Source organism: Sceloporus occidentalis, unplaced genomic scaffold, assembly GCF_023333645.1.
Source record: "Sceloporus occidentalis isolate IW3139 unplaced genomic scaffold, rSceOcc1.0.p SCAF_5, whole genome shotgun sequence".
NCBI lineage: Eukaryota > Metazoa > Chordata > Lepidosauria > Squamata > Phrynosomatidae > Sceloporus > Sceloporus occidentalis.
The window spans coordinates 52,742,038-52,763,080 of record NW_028316985.1 but is presented as its reverse complement, the minus strand read 5'-3'; the positions used below and the strand labels follow the sequence as shown (position 1 = coordinate 52,763,080).

At 37.5% G+C, this 21,043-nt stretch overlaps 1 protein-coding gene across 3 annotated transcripts in view; it reads left to right on the top strand.

The window, feature by feature from the left end:
- LOC149312154 (palmitoyltransferase ZDHHC17) overlaps window positions 1-18,176 on the top strand; it is a 51,263-nt gene extending 33,087 nt beyond the window's left edge. The window contains exons 10-17 of one of the 3 annotated variants that reach the window (XM_089524064.1): window positions 1,413-1,515; window positions 6,971-7,093; window positions 7,943-8,005; window positions 11,200-11,293; window positions 12,298-12,381; window positions 12,680-12,837; window positions 13,792-13,886; window positions 14,626-18,176. In XM_089524064.1, coding sequence (XP_089380190.1) covers window positions 1,413-1,515; window positions 6,971-7,093; window positions 7,943-8,005; window positions 11,200-11,293; window positions 12,298-12,381; window positions 12,680-12,837; window positions 13,792-13,886; window positions 14,626-14,764 — 859 coding nt within the window. In that variant the 3' untranslated portion in view covers window positions 14,765-18,176. Of the gene's footprint in view, window positions 1-1,412; window positions 1,516-6,970; window positions 7,094-7,942; window positions 8,009-11,199; window positions 11,294-12,297; window positions 12,382-12,679; window positions 12,838-13,791; window positions 13,887-14,625 lie in introns of all 3 variants that reach the window. The other 2 variants (XM_089524063.1, XR_016281228.1) reach the window with 2 other exon arrangements.
- The last annotated feature ends 2,867 nt before the right edge of the window (window positions 18,177-21,043 follow it).

Sequence of the window (21,043 nt, the reverse complement as noted above, 5' to 3'; positions counted from 1 at the left end):
AAAACCAACAGAATTCAAAAATGTTTACACCCCTGCTTTTACTTTGAACTTAGTTAAAAAAAAACTAGTATAGGTTTTGCTTCATGAGTAGTTTTTCCATCTTTCTGACTGGTGTCAGAATGTAGCTTTAGAATAAACATTACTCTATCACTATATAATTGTCTAATGTCATTAGTATACAGAAATGTTATGCTAGAACAGAAATCAACTGGAAGTGTTCAGTCATTGTGAGATTTGCATGATCAGCTTGAAACAATGTTTCCTGACATTACTAGACTAGCAATAGTTTTGATTTGCCTTTTGTGTGCAGTGTTGCTGCCTTCAAGGCTGATTTGTGCAGCCATTTCTGAGATGGAATATTTTGTGCAGCTTGTCAAAGCACTGTGCTTTATGTAATAAGATCACACATTGCTACATCTTGAAAATTAGTGTTGAGTGTCTCACTGCTTTACCTGTGGGATCATTTTTCATAAGATTACTTGTAAGGGAAATTGATTTCATGAACTTCCTTTCAAAAAAGGATGCCTCAAGGAGGCCTTATATTTCTGTTTCCATATTCTCTTGATTTTGAATTTGCATAGTATTTATGAGCTTTTATGGAGAAATACTCATAAAAAGCTCATCTCTTTCCAGGAGTTCTTGACTCATAATGTTGATACCTATGCACATCTGTTTCTGGGTATGCACACCTTATCCTATTGTCCCTTGAAGAGTAGAGAGAAATGCGTTGATATTCAACCCTAACAGTTTTGCTGGGCAGATGCATCCAGAATGAAGAGAAAGCTTTCACCCTGGATAAGGGTGATAGATGATGGCATAAAATGTTTGTAAAAAATTAAAAGAGAAAATTGGCCCAGATGGAGAACTATGAAGGACGTAACACACTTAAGAGATGTAGGCTGCCCAAAAACAATAGATTTTGTGTGTCTTGCCTCTCCATCACTGAACAACCCTTGAAATACTATCATAGTATGCCAGTAAGGTTCTGACCATAATTCATTGACAACAGGAAGTAAACATAAAATAACTTTTGTGCACATGCCTGCTAAGCAGCCAGGTTAATCTGAGTGCTGTCTGTGCATTTATAAAGTTTCATTTTACATTTCTAAGCTAAAAGAAGAATATTTTGTAGAAATTATATTTAATTCATACTTCACTTTCAATTCATACTGCTTACAAGTTGAACAAATAAATATTCAGAACCAGGTAGTTTTGAATGTAAGCAGCATTCTGCTTAAAGCTGAAAGAGTACATATTGCATTCAGTCATACAGTGACCTGACCTGAGTATTCAATTTAAAAACAACAACAGAGTATTTGAACAGATTCAGACATATACAATGAGATAGGACACACATAAATTGATTGAATGTGTATAGACCTATGTGATATAATTTTTCTGTTGTTTTACAGATCATTCTTTGATCACTCCATGCATAGTGCATTGCCACTTGGAATCTACCTAGCAACGAAATTCTGGATGTATGTGACGTGGTTTTTCTGGTTTTGGAATGATATCCTTTATCATGTTCTCAGTAGTTTGCCTTTTGAAACTTTTCATCTTAGTGATTTTATAGCATAATGCTGCTTTACCAAGGTTTAGAAGGACAGAACAGTTTTAAGAAAAGTGAAGGTAAGGAGTTTGAAAAAGATATGGTTAGGAGTCATAGAAAAGGGGTTAAGGAATGGTGGCAAAGCTGAAACAAGATGTAACAGAACAGGAAAGTGGGTGAGGACTGGCAATATGTATAAATGGAACAAAGCAGAATGATATAGCTGTTATGTTTTATCCTAAATAATATTATGATATGATTTATACCAGCCAAGGAGAAAGTGTTGGGAACCTGGTTGTCCTTCCTTTGCTCCTTGGCCTCTTAAAAATTAATCCTTTTGTGTTAGGTTTTGTTATCTAATGTCAATGTGATATGTGTTATTTTAATAATCTAATAAAACTTTGAAAAGAATTAATCCTTTCAGACTGATGGAAAGGAAATGAGTACACAATGTCTTGTTTACATTTCCAGCCTTTCTGAAAGTATATCAACTTCTTTGGGTCCCATATTGGGGGGAAAGGCAAGATATAGGACTTGGATACCACCACAGGAGAAAAGGGAACATCAATTAATGAATTAAATTTTGTTTCAGACAAATTCAAGATCTTCCTTGGTGTATGCCTGTGGAGCACTTATTTTCAGCTTCATCTCGTGTTTAGCACTACAAATGGTGCAGCAGAAGCAGTGGTATTTTCTGCTGCAGCTTTAAAAAGGGTGCTATGTGTGGAGAAGAAAGCTTAGCTGATTTATAGCAAAATAAAAATAGTGCAGAAAATAGTGTTCTAATGATGACAAGCAATTTATTTCTCCTGTCCTACATCTAGTCCACAGCTAACTAGGCTCCCCATTGCCTCTTCCCATTTATACAATCATTCTGTTGGACACTTGCTTTCAATCCCTTTGTTTTTCTAGACCCCTCATACTCATACTGAAGTCTGTTTTCTCTGTAGCTGGATCAATTGTGTCTCCAATACTGCCATTTTCTCCTATTGTAGTTAATGTTCAGGTTGTGAACATGCTGCAGTTGCTTACATGGGTGCTATTAAGAAATAGCCTCCACTAAATCATATGTGGATTTGATTTTTTTTTTAATGCTGCAGACTTTTCCTTCTAACCATTCAGATTCTGCTATCATTCATTTTAGCTAAGCTCATTTTTAGGGGTGAGGAGAAGAAATGGAAATCTCTTTTCAAAGAATGAAGGAGAAGAATTGTGACCAGGGTAATTTATTCTCCTTTTTTAATGGTCCTAGGAAACTATTTTGAGTGGAGAACAGTAACTTTTTATTTTCTGTAAGATGAATGTGCTGTCTGATATAATGTCTCCCTTCATAGAACTGCTAGTGGACATACATTTTCATCAGAAATAAAAAAGGCTTTCAGAAAGGTTAATTTGAATAATTAGAACTGACATTTAAAGTTTTAGTATACTTATATGGAAAAACAATAATTTATGACTTCTAAAGTCTTTTTACTTGTTGCTTCTTGCAATAAATTGAGGTTTTCAGTAGTATTCTTCTCAATGAGAATGTGTTAATTTCTAATTTACTTGGTGCACAGATAAAATTTTAATAGAATGTTGCATTAGTGTTGGAAAAAAGATAAATACTTTATATAGGAATTTGTACATCTGTGCTTGGTATAAATGTAAAAGTCTCATGATTAGGATATTGGGAATTTGCTATAGATACGCCCCCTCTTTGTTCATCAGTTCCTGTGCATATCTGGCTACATTGACACAGTACTTTGTCCTCTTGTAGCTGTCACTACTTGGGGCAGTATGCTGATGATATTTTCCCTCTGTGCCTTAAACAAGGAGCAAAGAGTGATCCTCATTTTTCACCACTGACTATGTGGCCATTTGGATGATTGCGCTTTAGTCACTCTTACATTAAGCTGAAAAGGAATAATACATTCTTCAAGAATAAATCTTGAAAATACAATTGGAAATGTCTTCTCAGTTGAAAACAAGGGTGGAGAACATGTGACTGTTCTGCAACTCTTTGAAGCCAAACCGCTACAGGCAGCTGTGAGGGATAATATGATCTACAGTGAACTGCAGTTCTTATTAGCCCTCACCACTTCCTATAGTGTCTTGGCTGATAGGAATTTTAGGACAGTGATATCTGGAAGGCCATAATTTGTCCATTCATGGTCCAAATAATGAATCAGAAGGGCATCCAAGTGCTGATTTGCTCCATACACATTGCATTGCTTTCAGTCGAAACAGGGCTAAAATATGAAAATGTTGGATACAGTCTAATATGTATCCACAAGGGAGGTAGAATAATTTCTTTTAATCCATCTGTCTTCACTATTTGGTGTCCACAGTGTGCTGGCCTTAGATTTGACAATCATTGAAATGGAAGACTAATGAAAGTTATACCAGATGTCAACTGGCAGGTAAAACTGGCACAAAAGAAGTCATTTTTTCCCCCAGACTCAACTTGAGAGAAGGTAGAACAGGGATTTGTATTCTTTTTCCTCTTGTCTTCAGTTTTTTCCTTGTCAGTTTAATCATGTACTTCCAATCAGTTTCTTTCCCTTTCCATGAGAACCTTATACAGGTGTTGTTGCTGCATATAGACTTCGCAAAAGGAAGAGTTCCTGTTTCATCCTCCCTGGGAAGCCTGTTCTGTTAGTGAAATCTTCTTTTATCATTTGCACAAAAGTAGCTGTGTTAGTCTCTTACAGCATAAAAAGGAAGAAGAGGGAAAGAAGAAATGTAGCACCTTTAAGAAAAGCAGCACCTTTAAGACTAATTGGTTTTTATTTTTGCATGCCCTTTTTTGGGTATAAATCCACTTCTTTTGATGCAGTACAGAGTAATAATAAATGCTAACATATACAGCGTATTCACCCAGTTGTGGGAGTGGGATTAAATATAATAAGGTCCAGAAAGATGCAATTCACAACTCTTGTCCAAATTTTCAAAGGGCCAGGTGAGATACAGGTCTTTCAGATTTTTCTAGTCAGCATTGATATGTGAAAGCAGTAAATCTGCTTACCAAAAGTTAGTTTTCATGGATTCAACCCCCCCCCTCTCTCTCTCTCTCTCTCTCTCTCTCTCTCTCTCTCTCTCTCTATATATATATATATATATTACTTTGACTTGTGTCTTTTTGCAAATTCCTGGATACAGGAACACATTGTTTAAACTTCAAAATAGCAGTCTCGGCCAAAGTCTAATGCTAGATTATTAAGGTCATTCACCCTTTTCTTTGCTTAAGACATTTATTTTTTTACGTTGTCAGTCTAGACATGAAGTTGAGTACTTTGGAATGAAATGGCACGTTAAAAACATGTTTCTTAGTATTTGCATAGCTTAAAAGAATTAAAAATGGACAGATGGAGATCCCCACTTATGAGAGCATATTTCAGACTCATGGAGTCATATTGGAATCAGTGCTTTGGCTGCAGGGATTTAAGTGAAAATATTTTTCAGAGTTTGTCTGTCATGCACTTAGTATTTTGTTGATGATCTCCCATCAATTCAGCGGTTTTCAAACTTTCTGGATTTAGGGCAAGAATAAGCAATGTGCAGCTCTGGGACCACTGAGTTCTCCACCACCACCCCTTGCTGTTGTTGCAATCTGGACCACTCTTTTTATAGGAAAGAAAGAAAAAAAATGCCTCTTGTGAAAGTATCCAGGAGAAGCAACATGGCCCCCAGACCCACCATAGTTGTCTACTCCGGCTTTAGAAGGTTTGACTGCTCAGGAAATTATATCTGCCACTGAATCTTTTTCAGTATAGCATATTTGCAGGTGAAGCAGTTAGAGTCCCACTGATATTAGTGATATTGACTGAAAAAGGATTGAGTACCTATATGTTTAGGTCTTATCGGTCATTTCAGTGATATTTTGGGGTGCCAGTATTTTGGGAATCTTTTAAAGAAGAGTTAGTTGTTGTTGTTGTTCTTGTTCTTGTTCTTGTTCTTGTTCTTGTTGTTAACTGCCATTGAGCCGACCCTGACTCATGGCGACCCTGTGGATGAGACATCTCTAATTTCCTCTATCCTGCACTGCTTTTCTCAGGTCCTGTAAATTCAAGCCTATGATAGATTGAGTCTGTCCATCTGGCATATTGTCTTCCCCTCTTTCTGCCTTTCTAGTATTATTATCTTTCCCAACAATTCATACTTTCTCGTGGCTAAAGTACAATAGCATCAATTTAATCATCTTGGCTTCCAGGAAGATTTCAGGCTGGATCTGAACAAGGACCTATTTGTTTGTCTTTCTGGCTGTTTCCAGTATTCTCAGCACTCTTCTCCAGCACCACATTTCAAATGAGTTGATTATGTTCTTAATGCTTTTTTCACTGTCCAGGTATCATTTGCATACTTGGACATACCATGAGGAATACATGGTTGGGACAATTTTAACTTTAGCGTTCAGTTGTATCTCTTTACTCTTTTGGATCTTGTCTAGTTCTTTCGTAGCTGCCCTTCACATTTCTAGTCTTCTTATTTCCTATGGCTGGAATTGCCATTCTGATCAGTGTTTGATCCTAGGTATGAGAATTCCTTAACTATTTTGATCTCATTGTCTAGATTGAATTTATTTATTTCTTCTGTGATCATTATTTGTATTTTCTTTATGTTCAGCATTAATCCTGCCTTTGCACTTTCTCCCTTGACCTTCCTCGGTAATTGTTTCAAGTCTGTGATATAGCAAAGCATCAATTTTGAATTTCTGTGGAGTAAACCCAACTAAATGCAAGTAAACTTTGTTAACTGGCCTCAATTTGTTTCTGAAGAGCAGGCAGTAAAATAAATAAATGGTGACCCAGTGAATTAGAGACCCGCAAGTCACCCTGTGAACAATCTTCCTCAGATCTTGCAAACTCAGGGCCATAGATATCTTGATTGAGTCTGTTGTCTTTTCTAATGAGTCATATCTTTTCATGATATATCCAAGGTAGGATAGTCTCCATTTAGTCATCTTGGCTTCTAGGGAGAGTTGCATCTTAATTTGCTTTATAGCAGTCCATGGTATATGATCCCTAGTGTCTCTTCCTTTCCTAAATTCATCTGACATTTCTTGCTCAATATATGGAAATGCATTTGTTGTAGGATTTTGAGCATTACTTCGCTTGCATGGGAGATTAATGCAGTGGTCCTGTGGTTATTACAATCCCTGGTCTACTCTTTCTTGGAGATGTATATTTTACTGCAAACATAGGATTTCTGAAAAAAGTAAAGGGTTCTGTACTTGAATATTATCAGGCACAAGATTATTAAGATTTTTTGATTTCTTAAGAGACGTTTAATATATTACCTATGAATGATATCAAGAACAACAGAACAGTGTACTGCAAAATCATCCTCTGCTTATTCACAGGGCATTATTTAATTAACCTCAGGAAATGGATGCTAATTTGAACATATCAACTCTATATTCCTTAATGTTTAGTACATCTAAATTTTCTGTTCATCCACCTTCCATTTCTTGCCAATAGTGTTGCACTTTTCTATAATTTTGGAAAATCCTGGAAATCGGACCCAGGAATAATTAAAGCCACAGAAGAACAAAAGAAAAAGGTAAAAAAGTGACTTGGTTGATAGATGCTTATGATGATGATAACAACATCGTTAATTTTCCTGCATAGATCCTCACAGTATGGTCTAGTTAAAGGAATCTTGAGAAGGGGCCTCTCAAACAATCAATATTTTAGAAAGTAATAATATAAAGATATAATTATGTGACCTTCTAGGCAGTGTGTCCAAAGAACTGATGCTAGTGTTAAAGAGGCTGCATTCAGAACCTACTTCAACTTGTACCTGAAGAAAGGACTGACTTACAGGGATGTGGAGAATTGCACTGGCCTTCTAACAATGAAAATCTCGAATTAAAGTCAGAGGTGTGCAGTACTATCTCTATAGCATAGCCCAGATCAAAGAATATTGGCCAAAGAATCCTTCACCAGATGTAGCTTCTAAGCTCCCATCAAAGTCAGCTGCATGTAGAACATATTGTGACCAAGCAGTAATTACCAATACAAAGGGTGATATGCTGCTTATCAAGTAAAACTGCATGTCAACGGCCCTACTCCAGATTGTTTAATGATCCATCTCAGCAGCTTAATATAGTTATTTCAGAGCTTTGGGGGCAAGAAAAAGTATTGCAGAACTGAACAAGATAACTCCTGTAAGTGCATAATAGTGGTATTAAGTATTGACCCAGAAGGTAGACTATAATATTGAAAATGGAACCCAAAAACATCCTGTGCTCTAGCTGTTTTGATTGCTTGACATTTAAGTAGCATAAGCATGATTAGTCAAAGTTTGAGATGATCTATCTGTGAAGTTGTTCACTTTGTGTTACAAAAACTGAGATGCTGTGTGTAAATTCAATTCATTAAAAATCTTCCTTGTTTTGTTTTTCTGCAGACAATAGTCGAACTTGCAGAGACAGGAAGTTTGGACCTCAGTATATTCTGCAGTACCTGTTTGGTAGTATGCTTTTTTGCTTACATGTAATTAAACTATAAATTTTAATGTCATGTCTGATTTTAGAATTAACATATCCTTTGTAAGATCAGGTATTTATACAGAATATAAGTGAATTTTTGCTAACTAAGAATAGAAAGCCAGTTTTTAGGAATATACAGTCAGCCCTCCTTAGAGGCAGGCTTGCCTTCCGCGGTTTTGAGCTTACGCGGAAGGCAAGCCCCAGCAGAAATAATGGGGCATATACTCACGCTGCGCATCCCATGTGCCACCGCGAGCACACTCCCCATTATTTTCTATGGGGCTTGAGCATATGCTCTTTTCTGTTCCAGACCCCCCCTCCCCCCGCATATGGAGGACTGCAATTTGTTATCTCTCACTTAGGACAGAGAAAGCAATGTATCCTGCTGTTGAAATGGATCCAGAAGAACACAGAGTATCAGGTTTTCTCATTTGGGCTTTCATCCTAGTGTACAACAAGTCTGTTTTCCATGGAACCATATTGTAAATAAGATCAGTAGGATTTAGTAGAAAATAGGACTAATAAAAGCCATAATAATATTCAGTATTATTATCTGTATGAGAAAAGAAAGCTGAAATAGAGCGAGAGAGTAGTGGCTTTCTCTGTGCCTCTCCGTGTGTAATCATAGCACTTCCGTTCTCCTTCCTGTGGGAGATAGTTATAAAGGTGTGCCTTTAGCCAAATAGACTTTTCCAGTGTGACAAAAGAAACACTTTTAGAACCCATCACCCTCTAGAAAAGAACAAAAGTGCTAGGATGGAATGTGGGAAGACACAGAGAAAGCCACTACTCTCCTACTTCATGCAGTAAGGCCCTTTTGATAGTTTGCCACTCCAGAATTTCAAAAAAGGAGGAAGCTAATGGATAGTAATGCAGATGCACTGTAGATAGGAACAAGAAATTCAATCTGTGTTAATTTTGCTTCCACTCCTCCCAGGTCTGTTCCTTCCCATTACCACCCTGCCTTTGAGAATTCTGAAAGACAGATTAAAATTTGCACACTCATTTACACTCATTTTGTAGAGGATACCAGCCTGATAGACCTTGATAGGCCTTTTTGAAAAAAACAAACCATAGAGTAAAACTTTTTAAAAACCCTCCATCTGGACAGCCATTTTTTCTGCACCATTGTTATTGTGGTCCCTACTATGCCTCTCAGCTGAAAACTGCATTGGATTATGTCCTCAAATAGCCCAGAAATAGATGTCCATGAACATAACATTCTTGCAAGCTAGTTGATACCAGTGGATTCTGGCTATAATTGTCAATACATAGGGATGGGAGTTTTAGGCCTGTTACAGACTGCCAAAATAAAGCTGCTTCGGGTCTGTTTGGAGGTATGCTATTTAAATGATGCATGGGTCCTAAGAGTCCGGAGGTCGCACCAAAGCCACACTCCATTCCTAAGCACTGGAGTGCAGCTTTGGTGCAGCTTCCGGATTCTTCGGATGCATGCATCATTTAAACAGCATACCTCCAAAGAGACCCGAAGCAGCTTTATTTTGGCAGTCTGTAACAGGCCTTAGTTTGTATTTCAGGTACAAATTATTTTATTTGCTGGTAAATATACTGCTTCAAAATAATGAAAAATAATTTTACTGGGGCTATCCATTAAGTAAAAAGCCATTTGTGCACTGACATGATTTAGTGAATTCAAAGACATAGCCATGTTAATCTGGAAAATGAGTATGCAAAGAGATCTTGTAGCAACTTTGAGACTAAGGGGATTGACAGACTGCGCCCCTTTGTAGTGGTGTCCTCCACCCCATTTAGTGCCGGATCGGGGCTGTGGCAACCGCATGCCAAAGCCTCGGTCTGGCACTTTGCTGGTGCTAAAAGGATGGTGCAAAATGCCACTCCTTTTAGCCCCGGCAAAAAGGTGCCCTTGCTGCTGCCATAGTGGCTTTTCGATGCTCCTTTGGCACATCACATTTAAACACTGTGCCAATGAAGCACTGTGACCCCCCGTGCCATGCAGTTGGGCGCCTGGCATGTGGGTGGCATGGGGGCAGCTGGCGTGCATACTCCACACCTCCACACCATTCCCCAGGCCGGCATATAATGCTGGATTCCATAGACCCTAACTGAAAGAAAGAGGTTGGTAGCATTAGCTTTCGTATACTTGTCTCCTCAGACGCCTTCCTCAGATTACTCTACATCTGTAGAAGTAGACTTTGGAGTCTATGAAAGCTCATGCTGCCAGCTTCTTTCTTCCATTAGTCTTACAAGATTCCTTTACGTAAAGATTTAGTGAAGTGTTTTTATATTCTGCACTAGAGCAGTGACTTGTTGAGCCTTTTTCCATACAGAGTATGTAAATTATTATGCTCATGAGTAATCAGTTGATCTTTAGAAACTAAGAATGGCAAAAATCCCCATTAACCTTTTTTACTTGGAGTTACAGATTGTATAAAATCATTTCTAAAAGTCTTATTGATTATAAAAGGAGAGAGGGCTGAGGAAAATTCTAATGCATGACTGCAGAAAAGAAATCCTGTGTTGTATTGTAATTATGCCACTCTATATCAGGCATTATAACTGGACTGGGGGGAAGGGCACTCAAGTGCAGTCCTTGGGATAACCAGTGAGCAAGCCTTGGCAGCACTTCTAAAAATTTCAGCTGAGAAATCATTCTCTAACTAGAAAAAAATACATCAAAAGACTTCAGAATGCTTTTTGAGTGATGTCCCCTTACCTCGAAACTCTCTTAAACAGCAAAACTGGGAATGACAGTGTCACTTCCAGGCTGGAAGTCCCTGTGTAGCCTTCTCCAGGCACTGGAGTATGTCTTACACTAAAATTAAATTGAAGTTGTTAGTTTTTACAGTAAACTCTTCGTATCAGTGGATTGCCTCAGCCCATATATTCAGAGGTGGTGTGTGTATGCGGATGCACATGCATTTCCACTATTAAATAATACACGGTGTGATTGTCTGTATTTTTGTCATCCATGGGTCCCCTCAGAACTGAATCCCTGTGGGTGGGAAGATCCTCTGTACTAGAAAAACATTGTGTCATTGGATTTAGAATACCAAGACTGACCATCCTCAAAATGTCTTGGAATACATGAAGTAGACTAGAATGAATAAATATAATAATGTGTATAAAATGTAACACATATTTTTATCGGTAAAGCTTTATTACAATGTTTGCACGTTAAAATCTATTGAAACAGATACGGAAACCAGTGAGGTCCAAACACTGTGGTGTATGCAATCAATGTATAGCCAAGTTCGATCACCACTGTCCATGGGTTGGTAACTGTGTAGGTAAGTACTAATTAGTGAAAGAAAAGTCTGTTCAAATGAAATGGATTACAGTCCACAAACGTCTGTGCCAGATAAACCTTGTTATTCTATAAGATGCCATTGATTCTTTTTACTATGAAAAACTAACTGCAACCTCCTAGGAAAACAAGTGCCAAAAGTAATAAAATAGAGAGATAGAGCCAGCGAGATGCCTTGAGGGAGCTGAGCCCAAAATCTCAATAGCTATCACAATTTCTTCGGGATACTGAACAGTCGTATTCAGAATTCAATTATTTGTAACATCCTATTCAGTATTTCTGCTTGGAGTCATAAGGAAGGAAAATTTTCAGGTGAGAAATTTGGCAGCATGAGCTTGAAGGTGGGATCGTAAACTAGTAATTGTGAAACTTTATCCAGAGTCTGTATGAGCATTTCTGGTGGCAGAATCAGAGTGGCAATCTTTTGCTAATCTTTCCCTACCTCTGCATCTTCTGTGGCCTCTGAAATTCTGGAGTGTTCTAGAACAGTGTGGGAAGTTGTTCTTTGCCACTAGAGATGGGAGGGAATATGGCCAAGGATTGCATCTCTGTCTTTTCAGCTGGAATATTCTGAATGGAATTCTGTGTCATTATTGGGAACAGGAAGGAAGAGGGATCCAATCCATAGTCCTTGAACTTTATGATTCAGACATTTAGAGCCATGTTTTTTGTTGGCATTTCAGGGATGTTACTAAAATTCCATGTATGTGTAAAGGGTGGTGCATTTGTTTTGGAGACAAAAAGGCCCCTGGGCAGGAGGTTTGCATTAAAATATGTACTCATAACTTTTCCATACATTTGCTTCATACTTGAATACTATATTTTCCCTTGAGGACGATTTTGATTTATTTGCAAAGCATTTAACAGTGTTCTCTAGTACTGTGGCAGACTAGCCAAACTTCTGTACTGCTGGGATCACTCTCTCTAGTGTCTTGTTAAAATTATGTTGAAGACATTTATGTTGATTCTTCTTTTTTTTCTTGTCAGGAGCAGGCAATCATCGTTATTTCATGGGATATCTGTTCTTTTTACTCTTCATGATTTGTTGGATGATTTATGGATGTATCTCTTGTGAGTATAGTGCTAAATGCCTAATTTAACTCCTACGGTAACTGCAGTTTGCATGTTCTTATAAACATGTTGATGCTGAATAAACAACACATGAATAATTGCTTACTTGGGTTCTTACCACAAAAAGCATTTTCATTTTTAAACATTCCATACATTTAAACACACTAGCTCTCTTTGAGCTTTTGCTGGGAAGGGAATGATGTAAACATAAATAGTTTCCTATCTAAATACTAGAAGGGGAACTGTATTCAGATACCATTTTGAAATCTTAGATGTATATTTATATCTTTTATTCCAGACTGGGGAATCCATTGCCACACTAGTTATGCTACAGATGGTTTTTGGACATATATTACACAAATAGCCACCTGTTCTCCTTGGATGTTCTGGATGTTTCTGAACAGTGTTTTTCATTTCATGTGGGTGGCTGTGCTGCTAATGTGCCAGATGTATCAGGTAAGATGTCTTTAGTATGCAGAGACGGATTCTTGTATTGCACATTTGGAACACCATGACATATCTGAGTCTCTGTGTGCTGTTTCCACCCTGATGGTTTTTATTTTTAAATGCAAAGCCTCAAACAAACAAGTTGAAATTTGATTCGTTTTTGAATACAAAATTATGTTATTTTTTCCAATTCTCTTTTCATACCTTTGTTGTTATAAATTATCATGAAAAATCGAATCATCCAGGAGAATAGAAAAAAACCCTCAAGAGATATATTGGATGCTACAGTTTATTGTCAGAAGTGTTGCATTTTTCAAACACAGTCCAATTTTAAATTGTAAAGTTTACTCTGGCTAGTTTTCATCCTGCAAGGTTACAGTCAAGATACTATTACGTTTTGGAAATCTGTTTCAGCCTTTTCTGTGTTTTAATAATCCATAATTTCTTGTCTACATACAACCCATATTTATTTATTTAAATATTTTCTTTTGGTATTTCTGTATAGCAAAACAATATCTAGAGTAATGACCTCTGAGTTTTCATTCTGGGATTTCTTTAATAGTCTATGTGGGAAATAAGAAATAAGGAATTCTTTTTGGAAGAAATAAATGATAGGAAAACAAGAGGCTATGCTAAATAAACAATTTTATGCTCAGGTACAAAATTATTGCTTGATGCTTGAGAAATAAAACCTTGATTCTAGTGTCACTTGGTTAGTTATAGTTCAAAGCATCCACTTAGTGGTTCCATTGAATCAGAGACTTATTTTGTATGTATGAGCAGTGAAAAACATATGAACACTAGCATGCATCATAGTAATACAATTTCATTTCCACGGATGTGTTTGAAACTATAAAAAGGCTTGTGAAAATGTACCCTTACCCACTAAACTGAAATTTCACTAGAAGGTCACAGTGTAACTGCATTCAAAGTACTTGTTTGCTCTTCTCTATTTTCCTTTAGATTTCTTGTTTAGGTATTACTACAAATGAAAGAATGAATGCAAGGCGATATAAGCACTTTAAAGTGACAACAACATCCATTGAAAGCCCATTTAAGTACGTATATGAACAGATAATTATTTTTTGTGAGGTTTTTGGACTATGTGGCCATGTTCTGTAAGAATTTATTCCTGACGTTTCGCCAGCATTTGTGGCTGGCATCTTCAGAGATAATTATTTATAAATGCATATCTGCCTATATATACAAATACAGTAATGTAGAAGTATAGCCATGTAGAAGTGGGAGACACATGGACAAATCAGTCTTTGCAGTTCGTTTTTTTCCTAAAATGTAGCCATCTTTATTAATGTGGTGCTGATGAGAAAAAGGATTTCAGGAAAAGGCAGCCTCTTTCTTATCATGAATCCAATCAAAGCCCTTATAACAGGGATGGGGAATATGTAACCCTTCAGATGTTGCTGGTTTACAGCTTTCACAATCCCTCACCATTGGCTCTGCTGATTAGGGCTAATGGTAGTTATCAACTTCTGGAGGGCCACACACTTCTCAGCTCAGGACTATTATTTTATTTTACTTTAACACACACAGGAGTACACATGCATACACCCCCTACATACGCACCCCCTCACATGCACATGAAGACTGGCCATGGATTTCCCATGTCTCATTTGATTTTGTCCTCTTAAAAGTGCTGCAGAGCAAACTTGGGAAGGGGTATTTTGAAGGAACATAAATGTATCTTAAGGAGTCATATGCCTTTCTCATTAGTTCAGTCAAAACATTATTACTGTAATTATTATTTATGTAACTTGGCTTTTGTTTGTTTGTTTTTAGTCATGGATGTATAAGAAATATTATAGACTTCTTTGAATTCAGATGCTGTGGTCTTTTTCGTCCTGTTATTGTGGACTGGACAAGGCAGTATACTATAGAATATGACCAAACCTCTGGAACTGGTTACCAGCTAGTGTAACACCCACCTCCAGCCTGTGAGCATATCATATCTGAATGGTGCCTGGAAAATTGTTTCTCTCGAATCCACATCCCTCGGAACAGTAGCATGCTATGAATAGAGCTAACAGTGAATCTTATGGTACCTTCTCTACATCCGTTTTATTAACAGATGTTTAAAAAAAGGACAGAAGTAAACTGCCAATCCTAATAATGAGGAGGAAGATGGAAAAAGGGATTTTAACTGTTCTCTAGGAATTATTCACAAAGACATAGTCACACCATTTTCTTTCTTTTCAACTGCTTTCACAATGGAGCATGAGATTGTTAGAAAAAAACATACTGAAGTCATGCTGTACTGAACTTTCAGTATTTATTTTATAATTTGAACAATTTCATTGGAATTAAAGTTAAATTTTATGCAGCAGTCAGACTTTGGGATCACTGTATTATATTTATTGTAATGGGTTTTTGTATAGATTTGGCATAGTATTAGGTGTACTGAAAGCACATTTAATACTCTGAAGAATCATGCTGTTTTATAAGGGATTCACCTTATGTGTGAAAAGAAGGGCATGGAAGGATGTCATAAAATTGTTATCTGAATGTAGTGGCTGTCTTCTCTTAGAGCTTTCTTGTTTCTGATAGAGGGAATTACTCAGCATAAGCCTTGTGTATAATTGTACGTTCTGGGGGAGAAGTGTTGCACATAAGGAGTACAGCTCTTGTGTCTAATATAAAGCTCCACTTAAGTGCATGATGATATTTTTAAGATTAGATCACAAAATTAAATATGGCATAATATGCAACAATTTACTCAGTATAGCTAAATGAAAACTGATACTTGCAGTTATTTTAACTGTGGTATCTAAACAGTGGGGATCCACTAATATTGTGTACTTAAATAGTGGGGACCCACAGCCAATGGCGTGCTTTACTACAGTCATTGGATAGCTGGAAAGCTTGAGAAAGTCACAGAGGTGGAACCAAGGAGTTAAAGAGCAAACTGAATAAAAAAGGCAATGACTGTAATTGCATTGGATGCAACTGCTAGAGAAGCGAAGACTACTTAAAACAAATGTGATGGAATTCAGGCTAAAGCAAGTTATAATTTCTCTGTTGCACATGTAAGTGAAAACTATAACAAGGCTTCTTGAAGAATCTGATATATTGGTAAGTGGGAAGACACCCTTAACTTCTCTTCATCTCAAGTTAGCAAACCCAGATATATGTGAAAGGTAAGGAGTGGTATGAAGTCTCATTCCAGAAGAGCTTTTTTTGTTGCTGTTGAATGTGATGCACTGATTTTTCTGTTAAGGCATTTTAATATATTCCTTGTGAATTCTTCACTGCTTCTTTAACTATTGTTTACAGAGACTTGAAATCTGTTTAGTTCTCTTTTTAAGTGCTGTAGCAACATTGTGGTTCGAGAATCCTGTGAGGGGCATTGGGGGAGGGGAACCTTAAATACAGATGATAGAGACCAGTGTAAAGAATGTGTATCTGTATATAAATAATTTATCAAATAGTTTCTCTCTTTGTGAGTGTGTGTGTGCGCGTGCGTGTGTATTAGTATATTTAAACGCTGCTCATTTCATTTTATCCAACCAAAAATAGAAGATATATACTGGGCTTTTATTAATGGTCAATATTGCTGTTAATAGGCACTATACCCTGCAACTTCACTGCATGTTTGATGCTTGACAAAACTAGCATATCCTGTAATATGCAGATTACAGGTATTAAAGCAATCTAGTGGTATTCCCGCCCCTTGCCTTAGTAAGAGGAGCAGTGAAACTGTACATAATTGGTGTTCAGTATTTGCAAGTAGACATTTTTTTCCTTCTCAATGTTTCTTTGAACACCAGGTGTGCATAGTTTACAAGTACCAGATATCAAGATTTGCAAAAGTGCAACATTAGTGTATCTTGAAAATTTAATACTGGAAAAACTCAACTCTATGTCTGAGGGGAAGAAAGCAAAGATAGGCACATACATGGCAAAAGGCCAATGTAGTTGTGACAAAAACAACTTAGAAATGTAAAAAAATATATTGTTAGTACACAATTACTTGTAATTTTGATTTCAAATCTGGAGATGTTTGGGCAGAGTCATCTCTTTCTTCCCTTAAACCAGTTCTAAACAGGCTGACCAAGAAATAAATGCCACTTAGACCAGACCACTTACTGTATATACTCTAAGTCTAGAAAATTTAGTCAAAAAATTGACTCCAAAAACAGAGGTTGACTTCTCCACGGTTCAATGTTAGTACTGTACTTTAACTCTTATTTTAAAAAAGGAATCATACACTGGTGAAAGGCAAAGTATAATCTGTCCTGGAAGCACTGACCTTCCTCTATTCCCTCATCTATCCAGCTTTTATGATGAGTACAAACAGTTATGCCTTCTGGAATTTTGTAAGTTCTTTAGGATTGGTTTCGTTTGCTTCATCCTTTAGATCCTTTCTTGCATGGTCCTAAGTTTTACCCTCGATTTATCCACGGAGCATATAAAAATCCATAATTTTGGCTCCAAAATCTGCCCTCGACGTATACATGAGGTTGACTTATAGTTGAGTATATATGGTACTTCTCAGTAAGTTTTGTTTAGGAGGGCAGTATTTGTATAGATAACTCCCTATGGAAGTTCCACATAATCACATTTATGTTCAAAGTCTCTGCTGAATATATTTCTGTGCTCCAGAAAAATCTGCATATTGACAGTTCCAACTGAGTCCTGTCACAGAAATGAAATCCTGCTTCTGTTTACTCCAAAGACATGCAGTTGTTCCAGGACCTGCCCTTCGTGTAGTACCAGCATCCAACTATTATGGATCTTCCCCTGCCCAGTAGTTTCCCTGAGACTTACTGTAGCATTTCCAGAATGATAGAGGCATAGGCAATTGTGTTTCTACCAGCCCAACTATGAAACCTGGATCCATTCTGTAGTGCAAACCTGATTGGCTGCACCCTGCTAAAGTGATGAAGAGAAAATTTAAGAATAACTCATAGGAGAGTTTGAGGCATCTAGAATAATAGAAATACTGAGATATATTCTGAAATCTGAATAAGAGGGAAAAACTATGCAGCTTTTTTCTGCCAAGAAATCTGTTAAATGTATTGCTTGTCATTCCAGCTGATGTATGAAACCAATTCAGATAGGTTAGAATTTGCACATTCATTTGATCTGATACAGAACAAGCAAACTAAAAATTTGAGTATGCTATATAAGCTATTTTTGAAGGTTTTTCAGTACATCCTCCCCCCATTTTGTTTTTAACAATTAATATACATAAAAGTGCATCTGTTTAAACTTTTTTATTTACCTTATTTATATTTGTGCCAAGTATTATTTTACTACTGTCAAGATATTGATGTATTACATTGTGAACAGAATCTGTAAAATGTTTAATAAAATAGCTCTCCTTGCATAAATTAAACCTGTCAATTTTTGTAAGTTATTAATCAAATAAATACTTCGTCTCCTACGTAGTAGTTATGTCTGTTGGCTTCTACAATTGTTTTGTTCATTTCTCCTACTTATCACTGTCAAGTTGGTGCAGGTGCAGAATACTGGAATGTTTTCCTTTTTGTTTGAGGGTAGGCTTCTTTTTTTAAAAAAAGAGAACAGTGTTTCTCAAACTCTCAGATGTGGTAAACTGGCTTTCTGCCCCTTCAGCACCACAGTTATTATATTTGCATATTTTCCTGGAAGCTTCTGCAAACTATTAATTTTATTAGCTCTGATCAAGGAAACTGCTTCCACTTTCAGTATCAAGTCTTCTGTAGCTCTAGCAAAGTATGCATGTTCATCCCCACCCTCTTAAACATGATTCTGAAGAGCATAAAATGAAGTATTGCAGATGGACTGGAAACCAGTCCCATCCCCATGTGAATCCAAGACAAACTTGAGTCTTCTGTCCATGCTTACCTCCCTGGCACTCAAAAATGCAGGAACGTATTGAAGTCTCTTACTATGAGACTCAGGATTTCAGGATTTCTGAAAATGTGATTATAGAACTGTTTTGGTCAGCTGTGCAGATGAACTGGGGAAAGGCTATCTCCATGGATAATATGTCTCTGCAAGCCGATTCCAAAAGACTTCAGTCTTCATATATTTGCCAACAGAACCACTTGCAGAGGTTTTTCTACCCATGTTGGCCCAATTCCAATGAAGCTAGAATTGTGTGGGAACAAATACCCTCCCATGAGGAGGTGGAAACAGCTGCAGCAACTTGCAGTAGCACAGCTGCTATCAAAAATGGCTGTAATAATTTTTTTAACTGAGGCACAGAGGAACTGGTTTATATAAACCTTGAACTTCCATGGGACATATCCACAATATCCACATTGGCTGTGCAGCAACATACAACCTTTCAAAACTCCACTGGCTTCAGTGGATAAAAGCTGGTAAATCATACAGGAGAAGAAAAAGTGACAGTGGTAGAGAGGCCTACATTTTTGTATCAGATGTTTGTTATACAGCTTGCAGTTCCAAACATGAACCTCTGATTGGCTGTCAGGACAACTGTGCATGAACCAAAAACCATTTGTAGTAGCTTAACAGTGCAGTGCTAACGCCAAGCATTTGACATGTTTGTGACACATTTTTGTCTTGGAGGCATTTTGGAATTCATGTAGATACAGTAGTCTATTAAACAGTCCATTTGTAGGAGCAAATGTAACAACCTTGATCCTATGAATCCTATTTCCTCTGTAGAACATTCTTCACCCATATCTAGAAATTATTTCAAAATATGGTTATGAAAAGGCTTAAGCATACATATAACAAGACAGTAGAGCAGCAGCAGCAGCGGCGGCGGCGAGAGAGCGTTTGGGGCGAGGAGGGCCCCAGAGTCTCCCCCCTCCCACCCAGAGAGCCAGCACACCTGGCAGAGGCAGGGCTTCGCCAGGGCCCTTAAAAGGCCCAAGAGAGCAGCAGCGGCGGCGGCGGCGAGGGAGCGTTTGGGGCGAGGAGGGCCCCAGAGTCTCCCCCCTCCCACCCAGAGAGCCAGCACACCTGGCAGAGGCAGGGCTTCGCCCAGGGTAGTGACTATTTTACTTAACCGTGGATAAAAGGCTTTAAAATGAAACTACGGAAACGTCGCCGTTCTAAGGTCTCATATGACCTTGATAATAAACCTTCCAAACAAACTAAAATAGACTATCACTTCTCCAGCAGTCAAGGTGCCCCAGACACTCAAAGTGACATTGAATTACATAATAGATATGGAATTCTGGACTCCTTGCAGGATGAGGACCCGTTATCATTGGTTAAGGATAAAAATAGTGCTGACCCAGAACACTCATCAGCAAAATGCCCATGGAAGGAACTCCTGGCAAAGGAAGCATTTTTAATCTCAAAAACTTTTGAATTTTTATTAAAAAAGTGTGCCTCCATTAGTAATGGCCTAGAGACCTTAATAAATACTATTCACAATAAGGAGAGAACAAACTACTCAAATGGACTTAATCTACATTCTATACCTCTTTATGAGTATCCAAACCCCACAGAATTTTCCTCAGCTCTAACAATTCAGTCTTCTCAGGTGATGCTAGCTATAGGATATAACTCAATCAATAAGGGTAGATGGTCCAATTTGTATAACATCAAGATCTCCTTAAGCAAGCTATTGGGTTGGGAATCTAGGAAGGTTATGTTAAAATCTTTTTATTTCCTACCAAGTGTAGGACATTATTCACGACTAATATTGTCCTTTAATTCCCTGGCTGCTCCCAGTACACTATTGGCTAAAAAGTCCTCATTGATAAAAAACTATGACATACACTGTGTGAGGGTATATACCAATAGAGTGCTAAATCCTCTTATATCCCTTAAGGAAAGGAAATCTGAAGGAATTACTCCTGATAGTTCTGGAAGTGTATCGAAGGATAAACAAAATAATATCAATGAACTCAATATACTTAAAGAGGAATGGTCTAAAATGTGTCAAGCAATTGAATTGGTAACCAACAGTCAGTACGTAGCAGAAGCGTCCCTTTCTTCTGATACAATCATCCCAAGTAATGACGATTGTCAATCCAACCATGGGAATAAAGTACAACCTATGAACTATATTGACACACCCTCATCACCTAACGTCCCCCAAGCATCCAAAGAAAAGTTCCTAATAGACTTTGAAGTGGTGGAAAAAGTGGAATCCCGTCATCAAATTTGGGCCAAAGATTTAAGTGAACTCATCTCCCTTAGCCCACACATCGATAAATCCATGGACAAACCTCTTGATAAGTTTCTCCAGAAAGACAACCTTGATCTTAAAAAAACTGAAGAAAAGGCTACA